Source organism: Molossus molossus, unplaced genomic scaffold (genome assembly GCF_014108415.1).
Source record: "Molossus molossus isolate mMolMol1 unplaced genomic scaffold, mMolMol1.p scaffold_m16_p_10, whole genome shotgun sequence".
Taxonomy (NCBI): Eukaryota; Metazoa; Chordata; class Mammalia; order Chiroptera; family Molossidae; genus Molossus; species Molossus molossus.
In genome coordinates, this window is record NW_023425345.1 from 6,105,748 (window position 1) to 6,119,280 (window position 13,533).

General features: G+C 58.9%; 1 protein-coding gene across 1 annotated transcript; it reads left to right on the top strand.

The window, feature by feature from the left end:
- The first annotated feature begins 267 nt into the window (after window positions 1–267).
- Window positions 268–6,480, top strand: SSTR3 (somatostatin receptor 3). Its single transcript, XM_036252601.1, has 2 exons — window positions 268–552; window positions 5,082–6,480. The coding sequence occupies exon 2, from the start codon at window positions 5,118–5,120 to the stop codon at window positions 6,378–6,380; it is 1,263 nt and encodes a 420-aa protein (XP_036108494.1). The 5' UTR covers window positions 268–552; window positions 5,082–5,117; the 3' UTR covers window positions 6,381–6,480.
- The last annotated feature ends 7,053 nt before the right edge of the window (window positions 6,481–13,533 follow it).

Here is a 13,533-nt window from a genome sequence, read left to right on the forward strand (position 1 = left end):
TTCCCTGCTCTCTGTCCCTGCCTCTCTCCGCATCTCTCCCTCTTCCCTTCTCTCGCTCTTTCCTCCTCCTTTCTTCTCCCTGTCACGCACTTCTCATCACTCCCCCTCATTCTGGCTTTCCACCCACTCACCGTCCTCTCTCTCTCCCCACCTCCAGCCACCCCCTCCCTCGATCTCTGTTGGCTCCTTGCAGTCCCCTGTTCCCCATTTCTCTTCTTTCCTCAGGAGGCTTCTCCCTGCCCCCCACCCCAGCGCCTGCTGGCAGAGCCCCTCTGTGCCCCTGCCCTCCAGGACAGGCCCTAGAGATGAGGGGCGATGCACCAGGCGCCAGTGGGAAGTCAGGGCTGGAGACCAGATGGGAGAGGCTCTGTGGGCAGCCGTGGCCACCGCGGGCCTAGGAGGGGCCCGGCCAGGAGCGGTGTAGAAGTGGGCACTGTGTGGGGACCCCGGCGAACGGGTGCTCTGGGGGCAGTGGAGACTGTGCAGGGAGAGGGGGCAACAGAATGATAACCATCTTGGCAGCAAGGAGGGCATCCCTCACCCCATGGACAGGTAAGGAGGCTGGGACTGGGGTGGGGTCCCCGAGGGTGGGGTCCTGGAGCCCCCCAGAATAAATGTGGGAGGTTGGGCTGCGGTTGGGAGAGGGCGGGAAGGCCCAGGGAGGAGTGAGGCTTTTCCTGTGACCTCTGGTGGGCGGGTGGGGGCATTAATCTTGGCCTTTGCAGCACAGGTCTAGAATCCCGGGGCCGCAGGGCGTCAGAGCTGGGAGAAGCCAGCTGCACCGTGCTGCTTGGCCTCGGCTGGCACGTCCTCCTGGGCTCCCTCTCTGTGCCGGGCACTGTGCTCAGCACGTCCCGTGCCAGCTTCACGCAGCCCTGGGAGGTGGGTACGCTTGTCGTCATTGTACTGGGAGGAACCAAGGTCCAGAGAAGGGAAGTGACTTGCCCAAGGTCACACAACAGTTTGGCATCACCACTCTGTGGCAGAGCCCGAGCCCCAACCTCGGGCTTGAGGAGTGTATTCCTGGGTCGGATCCCAGGCCTGGGGTGGGAGTTATTCAGTCGGCAGTGACTAGCACTGTGTTCGGCCCCTTGGGGGAAGGCCCAGGGCAACAGAGGGCAAACAGGATGCAGCTGGCCAGGGGCCCTCGGTCTGCAGGGTCCAGGGCTGTCCCTGTCCCTGCTTCCTTTAAGCCCGAGGTCGTCGGGGAAGCCAGCGGGCCAGAGGGACTGAGGGTTTCAGAGTAGACAGAACTGGCTTTGAATTCTGACCTCCCACTCACCAGCTGAGTGACCTTGTGCAACTTACTGAACCTGTCTGAGCCTCAACTTCCCCTTCCTGAAACACGCTCTCTCATGGGCCCTGTGAGGATTTCATAATGTGGGCTGAGGCCCCTGCTCAGGAGCAATGCCTCGCCTCGCTCGGGGCTCTGCTCGCTGAACTTCTTGGTCTGCTCCTATTTGTTCTGGGCGGCGTGCTAGGTGCTGAGGTTAAAGCAGTAAGTAGCGCAGGGTCCCTGCACCCAAGAGCCAGCAATCTGCAGGGGCAGGGGTGGGGGACAGACAAATGCAGAACCGCGGGGTGTACAGCATCCCTGAAGCGCCGTCCTGAATTGTGTGGGGCTCAGGGCAGCCACTCACCCTCTCTGGGCTTCCGGCCCCCCTGAACAGTCCTCTGAGGAGTCCACCCCCAGCTTCAGCGAGCCGTGCCAAAGATAACCAGGCCCGGAGGAAGCGTACCCCTCCCCCAGGATGAACTAGATCATGCTTAGGATTCCAGCTCCTTAAAGAACAGGCGGCATTTAAATTGCAGGTCTGGCTGACGCCCCCAGAAAGCTGTTATTTCCCTGATTTCGGCACCCTGGCCCCTTGAACTTTGAAGGGGAGATGGACCAGATAAGGGTGGACCAGGGCATCGTGGGGAGGGGGGCAGGGGCTCTGGGAGGAACCCCTTCCACCCTGGTGCCATGGCAGGGCCTGGTGGCCCCTGTATTCTGCCAGGACCGTGTGTTAGCACACGTGCTTGCGTGTGGGGGTGCACATGTGTGTGACGGGGCAGGAGGAAGGCTGTCCTCAGAGCTCACCCCCGGCTCCCTCGGGGGCATGTATCCCTGCAGCCGGCAACCCACTGCTCCTCCTTGGGGAGCCCCGCACCGCCTCCCTCCCAGCACCGGCTTGGCCTGGCCCCTGGCGGGGACGCTGTGAGGGGGGCGTGCGCACGGGGGCAAGGTAGACGGTCGGTGATGCGGGGCTCCCGCCGGGGACGCCAGGACTTTAAGGTCCTGGAGCCCACAGTTCCAAGTCCACAGAGGGCTGATTCTGGTATTCTGGAACGCTAACCTCTGATCCAAGGACACGGATCTAAAAATCCATGAATCTACAACTCAGTCCTAAGGGTCCAAAGTTCCACTTCTGGGCCTCTAAGGGCCTGGAAATTCGGGCCCATGACCCTAGTAGTTCCAGGTCCTGAGAAGCAGCAAGAGCCCTGAGCAGGCCGGTGGGAGAGCTGGGGCCGCGGGGCCTGACCGCGTGACAGAGGCAAGGGCTTGCCCAGGCCTGGCCTGTGGCTGGGGTGGCCTTCGGGTCCCCCGGCTCTGCCCCTTCACAGCTATGTGACCAGGGCCTGTGGACTCACTTCTGCTCCCCGAATGCATGTTGGGAGTGACAGACACGAGCACCTTCCTCCTGAGACCCAGCGGACGCAGCACGTTCGCGGCTAAGCGGGGAACCTGGCCATCGGGCTCAGTGACAAGGAGCTGGCGACGCTGCTGGGATCCATGAGCCCGGTGTCCAGAGGGCCCCTCCCTCAGGGATGCTGTCCCAGGCTCCGGGAAGCCGATGAGCTGGGGTGACGAGGGGCTTGAGGGCAGGCCGGGGGGGCCCCCCTGGGCATGGAGGAACAGGAAGGAGCGCTGTGAGCCCGGCCAGCTGGAGTCTCCTCGGAGGAACCACGGCCACTGTCAGCATCGCCCTGCCTGGTGCTCAGAACCCTCGGGCGGCCGGGTCATCGTGCAGGGGCCTCGCACCCTACCACCCAGCCCCCTGTCCAGGAGCTGTATGTGGGGCAGTGCGGACCCCACGCTCACACGGGTGGCATTTCAGGCCCAGTGTCGGGTGGGCAGGAAAACACTGCATATCGGGAGGGTCATTAGGAAGAAGAGGGAGGCCCCGGCCCAGCGGAGGCTCCAGCCTGCAGCCCTGTCTCCAGCCGGACCTCCGGGGGCCAGGGAGCCGCTGAGGGCGGCCAGCAAGTCCTGAGGCCGGGCCGCTCCCAGCAGCGCCGCCTCCACGGCCCGCATTCACCCTCCTTGGCACTAAGGTCCGCCCTCTCTGGCCCCTCTGCCTCCTTGGACGGCACCCCAAGCCTGAGGCGGAGCTGGTGCTGTGCAAGGGGACAGCGGGAGAGGGGAGGCTCAACGGCGAGTAAGCTGTCTCCCCATGAGGAGCCGGTCTAGCGGGGAGCCAGGCCGCCCCACCCCGCGTCAAGCCTGGGAGGTGTGAGGGGCTGGCAGTGAATGGACGCTGGTTTCCACCGTGCTGGGGACCTGCTCTTACCGACGCCTCCAGACCCGCCTGAGAGGTCCCCTTGCCGGTGCCGGGGAACCAGGATGTTCTGCCTACCTCCTGTGTCTGTGACTTTCTCTACGAGTCTCCCTCGGGGGACGAAGGGCCCCAGCTGCCCACTTCCCAGGTTCACAGCCAATCCTCCTGCGCAGGGTCTTTACGGGGGCAAGTGGGACGGACCAGGCAGAAAGGGTCCCGAGGGCTCCGACTCCCAGGGTAGAGGATCCCCCCCGAGCCTGTGGTTTTCCATCTGATGAAACCTCTGGTTTTCAAGGTTCATGGATGCTCTGAAGTTCAAGGTTAAGGACCTCCGCTATGCAGCAGTGTTTTAAATGTGAGGGCTGGCCCTGGCCGGTTTGGCTCAGCGGTTGGAGCGTCGGCCTGTGGACCAGAGAGTCCCGGGTTTGGTTCCCGCTAGGGGCACGTACCAAAATAAATAAATAAATAAATGTGAGGGCTGGCCCTGGCCGGTTTGGCTCAGCAGTTGGAGTGTCGGCCCACAGACTGAGGGGTCTCAGGTTCGCTTCCTGGGTTGCAGATTTGATCCCAGGCCCTGGTTGGGGTCATGCGGGAGGCAACCAGTCAGTGTCTCTCTCTCTCTCTCTCTCCCCCTCCCTCCCTTCCGCTCTATCTGAAAAATCAATGGGGCAATATCCTCGGGTGAGGGTTAACAAAAAAACAAACAAAAAATGAGACCTGTTGGTGGGTGTCTTAGTCTGTCTGGGCTCCTATAACATATTATAGACCTGGTGACGTATACACAACCGAAATTTATTTTAGTTCTAGAGGCTGGAGGTCGAGGATGGAGGTGCTGGCAGGGTTGGTGTCTGCTGAGGGCCTGCTTCAAGGTTCACAGACGGTCATCTTTCAGCTGTGTCCTCACAGCCGAGGGCCAAGGAGCTCCCTGGCGTCCCCTCCATAAGGGCACTAATCCCATCCTGAGGACGCCACCCTCATGACATAATCCCCTCCCAAAGGTCCCATCCCCTCATGCCAACACACTGGGGGTGAAGATGTCAACATATGGATTTGGTGGGGGACACATTCAAGTCTATAGCAGTGGGTGAGCCACTGGGCTCTGCTGCTTGGGACCAGCATCCGTAGAAAGAGCAGGTGCTGTTTCATGAAACCACACGACCTCGGTGGGTTGCTCTGTGAAAGGCACTGGCATCAGAACGATTTGAAAGGGCCTATGTTGTCATCGGCCGATCAGATGACCACTGGTTCCCTTTCCGGACGTTTGTGTAGTCCTCACCTGTGCACAGGTGAAGGGACACAGGCCGGCGCCGGTCCCTTGGAGCCAGGCAAGCCCGTGTCCCTCACCGGGTCTTCGTTGTGGTGACACAGGGGGTCACCTCAGTTTCCTCATCCGAGAAGTGGGGACACCTTGCTGGCCTGTGCAGTGAATGGGCCGGTGCATGTCAAACTCTGGCCGAGCACAAGCTCAGTGTGATGCGGGAGGGGCAGTGGACAGAAGCCATCCTCTGCCATGACCCGGCTGTGTCCTCCCTCCTCCAGGCCAGTAGCTGACTGCTGACTGCCCTCCCCTCTGCCATGGACACCCCTGGCTACCCTCCATCAGTGCCCACAACCTCGGAACCAGGGAACGCCTCCTCGGCCTGGCTCCCGGAGGCCACCCCGGGAAACGCGTCCGCGGCCCCGAGCACAGCCGGGCTGGCCGTCAGTGGCGTCCTGATCCCACTGGTCTACCTGGTGGTGTGCGTGGTGGGCCTGCTGGGCAACTCCCTGGTGATCTACGTGGTCCTGCGGCACAGGGCCAGCCCGTCCGTCACCAACATCTACATCCTCAACCTGGCGCTGGCCGATGAGCTCTTCATGCTGGGGCTGCCCTTCCTGGCCGCCCAGAATGCCCTGTCCTACTGGCCCTTCGGCTCCCTCATGTGCCGCCTGGTCATGGCCGTGGACGGCATCAACCAGTTCACCAGCATCTTCTGCCTCACGGTCATGAGCGTGGATCGCTACCTGGCGGTGGTGCACCCCACGCGCTCGGCCCGCTGGCGCACGGCCCCCGTGGCTCGCACGGTCAGCGCGGCCGTCTGGGTGGCCGCGGCCGTGGTGGTGCTGCCCGTGGTGGTCTTCTCGGGTGTGCCCCGGGGCATGAGCACCTGCCACATGCAGTGGCCTGAGCCAGCGGCCGCCTGGCGAGCTGGCTTCATCATCTACACGGCTGCACTGGGCTTCTTTGGGCCCCTGCTGGTCATCTGTCTCTGCTACCTGCTCATTGTGGTCAAGATGCGCTCAGCAGGGCGGCGGGTATGGGCGCCCTCGTGCCAGCGTCGGCGGCGCTCCGAGCGCAGAGTCACACGCATGGTGGTGGCCGTGGTGGCGCTCTTCGTCCTCTGCTGGATGCCCTTCTACGTGCTCAACATCATCAACGTGGTGTGCCCACTGCCCGAGGAGCCCGCCTTCTTTGGCCTCTACTTTCTGGTGGTGGCGCTGCCCTATGCCAACAGCTGTGCCAACCCCATCCTGTATGGCTTCCTCTCCTACCGCTTCAAGCAGGGCTTCCGCCGGGTCCTGCTTCGGCCGTCCCGCCGGGTGCGAAGCCAAGAGCCCCCTGCCGGGCCCCCAGAGAAGACAGAGGAGGAAGAGGAGGAGGAGGAGGAGGAGGAGAGTGGGGGGGAGGGGGCTGGGAAGCAGAGGGAAGGGAAGGAGATGAATGGCCGGGTCAGCCAGATTGCACAGCCTGGCACCAGCAAGCAGGAGCCGCCACCCAGCCGCAAGGAGCAGCAGTTCTTACCCCAAGAGCCCTCGGCTGAGGAGAAGTCGGGCACACTGAACATCAGCTGTCTGTAGGGGCCTGTGGAGGCCCGGTGGCCCGAGGACTGCGCAGAGGCTGTGGGTGTGCCTAGGGCAGGCCACCCAAGGTGCCAGGGGCACAGGATGGGATGTTCAGATCCCACAGCTGCTGAGACTCTTTCCCTCTCTGGGCCTGTGTTCTCCTGCGTCGATGGAGAAGACTGGAGTGGCATTACCCCTGGGCTGACCCTCCTGAGTGGGGCCAGGTGAAGGAGGCAGGTGCACACTGGCCGTCCCCTCAGACAGCATCCTGGTGGATTGGCCTGATTCTTGGTCCGCGGAGGCTAAACCAAGGCCTGGATTTCCTGAGCTCAGACTCAGGTTCACAGGAGAGAGACTGGGGCCCAAATTCACAGGGAGCTGGACCAGGGCACCAAGTAGAAGTCTTAGCCTGAGGGGGGAGGGGTGGGGACTGCCCAGGCCCCTCAGCTACCTCTGCTTGCTGCAAGGCCTGAGCAGGCCCCTCTCTGGGCTGTGGGTCTCAGCCGCCACGCAACCCAATAACCTCCAGGCCCTCTTGGCCCCGATGGCCAGGCCAGGACTCCTGTGATCCTGGACCTGAGGAGAAGCAGCGACTTTCCCAGAAGCTCATTAGGTGCAGCTGCAGGGTCCCTACTGCTTGGGCCCTGCGGAGTCCCCAAGTCTAACTTTGTACTTGTGATTTTGTGTTGCTTTTCTTCGGAGGGATCCCCAAATGCATGAGCTTAGGCCACCCAGAGCCCAGCTCAGCAGCCTGCCGCTCCCCACGGCAGCCCACTTTGTGGCCTGTTTGGGGGGGTGTCTCTGGGTCTTTGAGGGCCCCCGGAGCCCCCTCACAGGAGAAATCATCCCTCTTCCTCCCCTCAGTGACCAAGGCAGGGGTCTGACCAGGCAGACTGGCATGGAAAGGCAGAGGGTGAGAGGGCTGAGAAGAGGAGGAAGAAGGGGAGGAAGATGGGGTGGGGGAGGAGGAGGAGGAGCACGAGGGGGAGGAGGGTGGCGGACAGATCAGTTCCATGCCCCTGGCGCTGTCTGCCCTTGGCCCCTCTGGACTGAGCTCAGTGGCTGCATCAGTGACACTGGGTTGCTGGCCTGACCAGTCCCAAGATGCCATCAGGGTGGAAGAGCAAATGCTCTGAAGGGCACGGGGCCCGCCCCCTCGAGGGCCTGTCAGTCTGGTAAGAAGGGCTGGGCCCCATGACTGCGCTGAGAAGCTGGGCCTGGCAGGTCGGGAGCAGGCCTCTGCCCTCCGCCTTCCCGGCCGCAGATTGGAAAGGCCCAGGGAAGACGAGACGAGACCAAGTGTGGGACCACAGCGGGAGGCCACTGTCCAAGGCTGGGCCTGGACTCCTCTCAGAGATGACCTCTTAGAGCCACAGTGAAACTGGCCCCGGGAGGGTGGTATCTCTGGCTCAGCCCCCCTCCACTCTGCAGAGGACAAGGGGTCCTCAGGGAAAGCACCCGCGCCACTTGGGAGACCCACATCCTCAACACGTCTCCAGATCCTGGCTAGCTTTGACCTCTCCGGGCCTCTTTGCCCATCAGGAAGCGGAGGTGGTTATCCCAGCTTGCCTGACTTCTCGGATTTGGGGAGGAAAGTAAGTCACGCAGGTTCATTGCCATGCACACTCTAATGGGTGGGGTGTATGTACCACGTTATAAAATGGAGGTGGCCCCCTGCCAGGCTCGGCCTACACCCCTTCTCCTTCATCCTGTAACCTCTCTGTATCCCACCCTTGGGGGTGAGGACACAACAAAGGTGGACTTGGGGGTCAAAGGCCAAAGATCAGGGAGGAAGGGCTTAGGGGAGTATATGGCCCCCGTAGGGGTCTGGGGGTCCAAGTGAAGAGGCCCCTGGCATTCCAGCATTCCCTGGCAGGCCCTGCCTTTCTGATTCCTGGGGTAGGTGAGCCTGTTCTGCAAGGGTGGCTGGGAGGCCCCTTAGGGAACTTCTTTGCTGCTTCTGTCCCTAGCTCTTGTCAATAAAGATGGTGACACATGACAACAGCCATGACCTGGGCCAATTTCTTCGCCAGGTGCTGTGTGTCTAGACTGGTGTGCATGTGTGAGTGTGTGTACAGGCATCCAGCTCTATCCCGATGCTCCCTGTATCCATCTCTCAGCTCTGCGTGCCCAGGCCTCCCAGAGTCCCAGTGCTCCAGGGGACATGGAAGATGACCCTGGCAAGACTCAGCCTACAGTCTTACAGACCTGGATGCAAAAGCAGTAAATATACTTTCTTCCTGTGTCCAAATCTCAAATCTCATGGAAGGAAGCTGATTGGTTCCAACTAGGTCACATGGTGGCCATGATTGGCCAGGTGTGAGCATGTGACCATCCTTCCAGCCAGAGAGAAGGTAGGACTCTGTGATGAACAGTCTGGCCTGACCAATGGGTAGGAGTTGGGTGGGAGACAGACTACAATGGCAAAGGGAGGTGAGCCAGGCAGCATCAATAGCAGGCTGAGGTGGGGGTGGGGGAGGTAAGTACAGTACAGGTGCATAGTAGGTGCTCAGGGCATCTCTGCTGTATCCATGGGAGTCCCGCGCTGTGCGGGAGTGGTGCCCAGGCCACAGTGCCCCCTGCTGGACCCCACCACCCGGTGTCCCCCTGCCTGTGCATGGGTGTGCCAGGTGTCCCGCCAGCCTTGCCCCTTGGGGCAGGGACTGTTCCTCGTGCATCTGTGTTTCCAGGGCCTGGCAGCAACGTGAGCCCTTCATGTGAGTATTTGGAATAAATAAATGAATAAGCAGAATTCCATTTCACTGCCCCAAGGGGCGATTTTCACTTTGTGACTCTAGCCTCCTTTGGATTTGTACAACGTGGTGACCCTGAAGAAGTGGGGTGGGGAGCGGGGAACCAAAGGAGCCTGTATGAGGGTTTGGGGCTGGAATCTTGGTAGCGGGAACCACCGGACTGTAGGGTGAGGGGCAGCTCTGGGATTAAGGCTGAGCATGCAGGAAGGGGGGGCAATGACTCTTCCTGCCTGATTCCTCCTCTCCAGACATCCAACTTGCTCAAACCCAAGACCTTCCCTTGAACTTATGTCTCAGAGCTGGTTGCCTGGCAACAGCTCTTGGCCACCATGCTCTGGACCCCGACTTCATGCAGCAGTCTCAGCATGACAGGAGAGGAGCTGGCGGTTTGTAGGCCCTGCAGTAGGGATGGCCAAGGCCACAGGGCTTCAGGCCCACCTCACCTACGAGGGGTCAGAAAGACAGAGGTCACTGTCCCTTGGGAAGGTGATAGCCTGGGCTCCGTGGGACTCCAGACACAGAAGAAAATACTCTAAAAGCACGAGCACCACAGGCTGTGATGTGAGGGGCTCTCCCTGGAGCTGTGCGAGGTCATAGTCCCGCCAAGGTCTCAGGGTGCTCCCCTGTCGCTGACAGGCCATGGTGAGACTCCCAGTGGGTCCACTAGAAGGCTGTGAGGGAAATGCATCCCCTCCAAGTTATGGGGCCCAAAGTCAGGGGGCCTGGGTCCTGAGCCCCCTCTGCCACGAACCTACTGTGTGGCGTTGGGCCATTCACCTCGCCTCTCTGGGCATAGTTCATGAAGTTCACAGAGTTTCACTGACACTGGGCTGGCGGTGCAGTGAAGGAAAACAGACCCCGTGCTTGTGTTCTTGGTTCACAGGCAGCCAGGCAAGCAAAGGTGTCACTGTCCAGAGGGGAGGGAAGTGCAGATTGCTCGGGGGGAGCACAACTTTGGGGAGGGTCAGCGGTGGGGGCTGCACTGGGAGCAGAGGGGTGAGCATGGGTGCCAGGCACAGGGGCCTACCCATGCCAAGGCCTGGAGGCTGGCGACACAGTGAAGGAAAGGCAGAGGTGAAGCCCAATTCAGGGACAGACGTTGTGTCAGACAGGACCTCCTAGAAGGTCCATTCCTGTTGTGGATTGAATTATGCTCCTGCCCCTCGCCCCCCATATACTGAAGTCCTAACCTCGAGGACCTCGGATGTGACTTTATTTGGAAAGAGGGTTGTGGCAGATGTAAGGAGTTAAGACGAGGTCATACTACAGCAGGGTGAGCCCCTACTCCAATATGACTGGTGTTCTTAACACATGGTTGACCTGCAATTTGACCCAGAAGTTATCTCATGTCACCAGCTATTTCTTCGTAATTGCGTATGAAAGTGAAGCTCAATTAACTTCAGTATACTTTATTTATACATAATGAATTTAAATGAAACTTTGCACATGTCTGCTACATATTATGTTTTATACATATTATTTATTTTTGTAATTTTTTTTTTTCATCCTCACCCGAGGACATTTTTTGATATTTTTTGTTCAGATAGAGTGGGAGGGAGAGAGAGAGAGAGAGAGAGAGAGAGAGAGAGAGAGAGAGAGAGAGAAACAACGACGTGAAAGCAACACATCGAGTGGTTGCCACCCACACGACCCAACCAGGGCCGGGGACAAACTGCAACCGAGGTACATGCCCTTAGCGGGAACCGAACCCGGGTCTCTCCAGACCGCAGGCCGACGCTCTAACCGCTGAGCCAAACCGGCCAGGGCTATTTTGTAATTTTTTTTGGTGTGGTATACTGTATAGCAATCACCTTTTGAAACACACACTTTACACGTTCTGGTTGGATTTTTTTTTATACCAGTGACTATTTTTTCTAAAACGTGGTCTTTTAGTTGCCCTGAAAGCCTAAAAGGTGAACCAATGTAAGGAGCTCTTTTAGAAGTCCTGAAGTGTTAGGTTCTGAGCTGCACTCATCTGAACCAGCAGATACCCACTCCCTAGCAACTTCAATAATATAGAACCATGTGCTGTTTTTTGAACTTCGACCCTCAGGGCAGAGTCACAAATACAATAATCCTGTATTACCTTGAGTTTTAAAAATTGAAATAGCTAATGCAAGTACAAACACGAGTTAACTCGTGAGCGGTCAACAATGTGTTCTAAGAAAAGATTTGGAGCCCAGCTGGTGTGGCTCAGTGGTTGAGCATCAACGCATGAGATCACTGGTTCAATTCCCGGTCAGGGCACATGCCCAGGTTGTGGGCCTCCTCCCCAGTGGGGGGCATGCAGGAGGTGGCCAATCGATATTCTTTCTCATCGATGTTTCTAGCTCTCTCTCCCTTTCCCTTCCTCTCGCTCTAAAATCAATAAAGAAAAGAAAAAAAAATTTTTTTTTTAAAGAAAAAATTTGGACAGAGGCCTGTGCACAGGGAAAATGCTGGGGCAATACTTCTGCAAGCCACGGATCACCAAAGATTGTACGCAAACCACCAGAAGCTGGGAGAGAGGCCTGGGACAGCCCTCAGAAAGAAGCAATCCTACCTGACCCCTTGATTTTAGACTTGCAGCCTCCAGAACCGAAGGAAAATCAGTGTCTGTTGCCTAAGCCACCTAGTCTGCGGTGCTCTGCTGCGACAGCCCCAGCAAGCCAGCACAGTCCCCGCCAGCCCAACGAAGACAGCGCCCCTCCGCTCCTGGCCCTCAGGACCGATGGGCTAACTTGTTCGTTCTTTCATTCTACAAGTGTTTACTGGGCAGCTGCCAGGCACAACAAACTCAAAGCAGAGAAATACAAGGCCCGCCGTTCAGGAACCTAGACAAGAGAGAAAGACCCCTGCCTCCCTGACCCTAGAATTGCCTGGGTTCGAATCCCAGCTCATTCATTCACTAGCTGCTTAACCTTGAACCAGTTCACTAAGCTTTCTGTGCTTCCGTCACCTCTTCTCTGAGTGAGGACAAAAGCAGATGTCTCTATTGTTAGGAGATTTAAATGAGTTAATATTTATAAACAGCTTATGACAGTGCCTGGTGCGTTGTAGATACTTGTGTTAAGTAAACATGAGAAGTGCTTTACGCAGAAGCATGAACCCACCTCTGGGTGGGGGTGGCCATCTCGGAGGCTTATAGCCCAGCTGAGTGTAAAGAGGGAAGTGGAGTTTGTGCACAGGGAGGGAGGCGTGGGAGACAGTCCAGGTACTGAGAACAGCTCTGACATCCATTCGATAGCCGAAGACGGTGAAGTCTGCATAGGTCATGTGACTTGTCCAGGGTCACAGCACCAGAGGTAGAAGCCAGAACCCTTGTTTTCTAGCCCCTAGTCCAGTCTCTACAGTTTTTTTAAAATTACAAACATGAGGGCCAGGGGTCAGGATTGATGCTCAGGTGGAGAGACCTCTGAGGTCACTCTTGCCAGCTCCTTGGTGGCCACTGGGCGGTGGCAGACAATGCCCTCAGGCAAGACCTAACAGGCACGAGAGGCAGCCCAGGCCCCATGGGACCTCAGTGGCCTCCTACAGGCCCCAGCCACTCTCCAGCAAACCCCGCAGCCTCGGCAGGCCAGGGCAGTGTGCACGTGGGGCTGAAGGACCTGCACACTCGTGTGCGTGTGTGACTGTGGAGAAAGGACCAGCCTTCACTTTCTCACAGGCTCAAAGACAGTGCCCAGCCCACACTCGGCATTCTCCAGGGTCCCAGACACCTCAGGTCCTGGCTCAGGCACTGGGAACCAGGAGCCCATGTCCTCTACGGCCATCTTGTTTAAAGGGGGACAAAGAGGCTTGCAGTCGGACATGGCCTTTCCGTCCTGCCATCTGCGTTAATGACCAGGAAAATGTCAATATTTGCACATGGGAACTGCTGGTACTGTCACATCTCGTCAGCACGCCCAGAGCCTGTTTGGTTTCTCCGTCTGTAAGAGGAGGGGTTGTCTCTGAGCTCGGGCCTTCCGTCTGCTCTTCATACAGGACAGGTCTTTCCGCGCCGGTCATAATAAATGGCAGCAATTAGGAGGAGGACAAAGCAAACACAATGCCCATTACAGAGGCAAGTGAGCTCTCAGCCACACAACCAGGTTCGAACCCCAGCGCCACCACTTCTTAGCTCGGCGTGCCTTTAGGTTAGCCTAGGAACCTCTGGAGCCTCAGTTTCCTCATCCACAAAGGGGGCCCCATCCACCACCCCACAGGCCTGTCTCCGGATCCCGAGGCCAGCGCTGTGCTCTGTGTCCGGCAGGGGGCGCCAGGGAACTCCACCTCGCCTCGAGGAGCCCGGCGCCGCGCCGCGGGGGCCCGCCTCGGCTCTGTTCATCCCCAGTCGGATCCACTCGGCCGGGCTCGGCAGTGTTCGGCCAGACTCGCAGGCTGGCTCTGTTCGGCTGTCCTCGGTAACATTCGGCAACACTAGGCTGTGCTCGGCC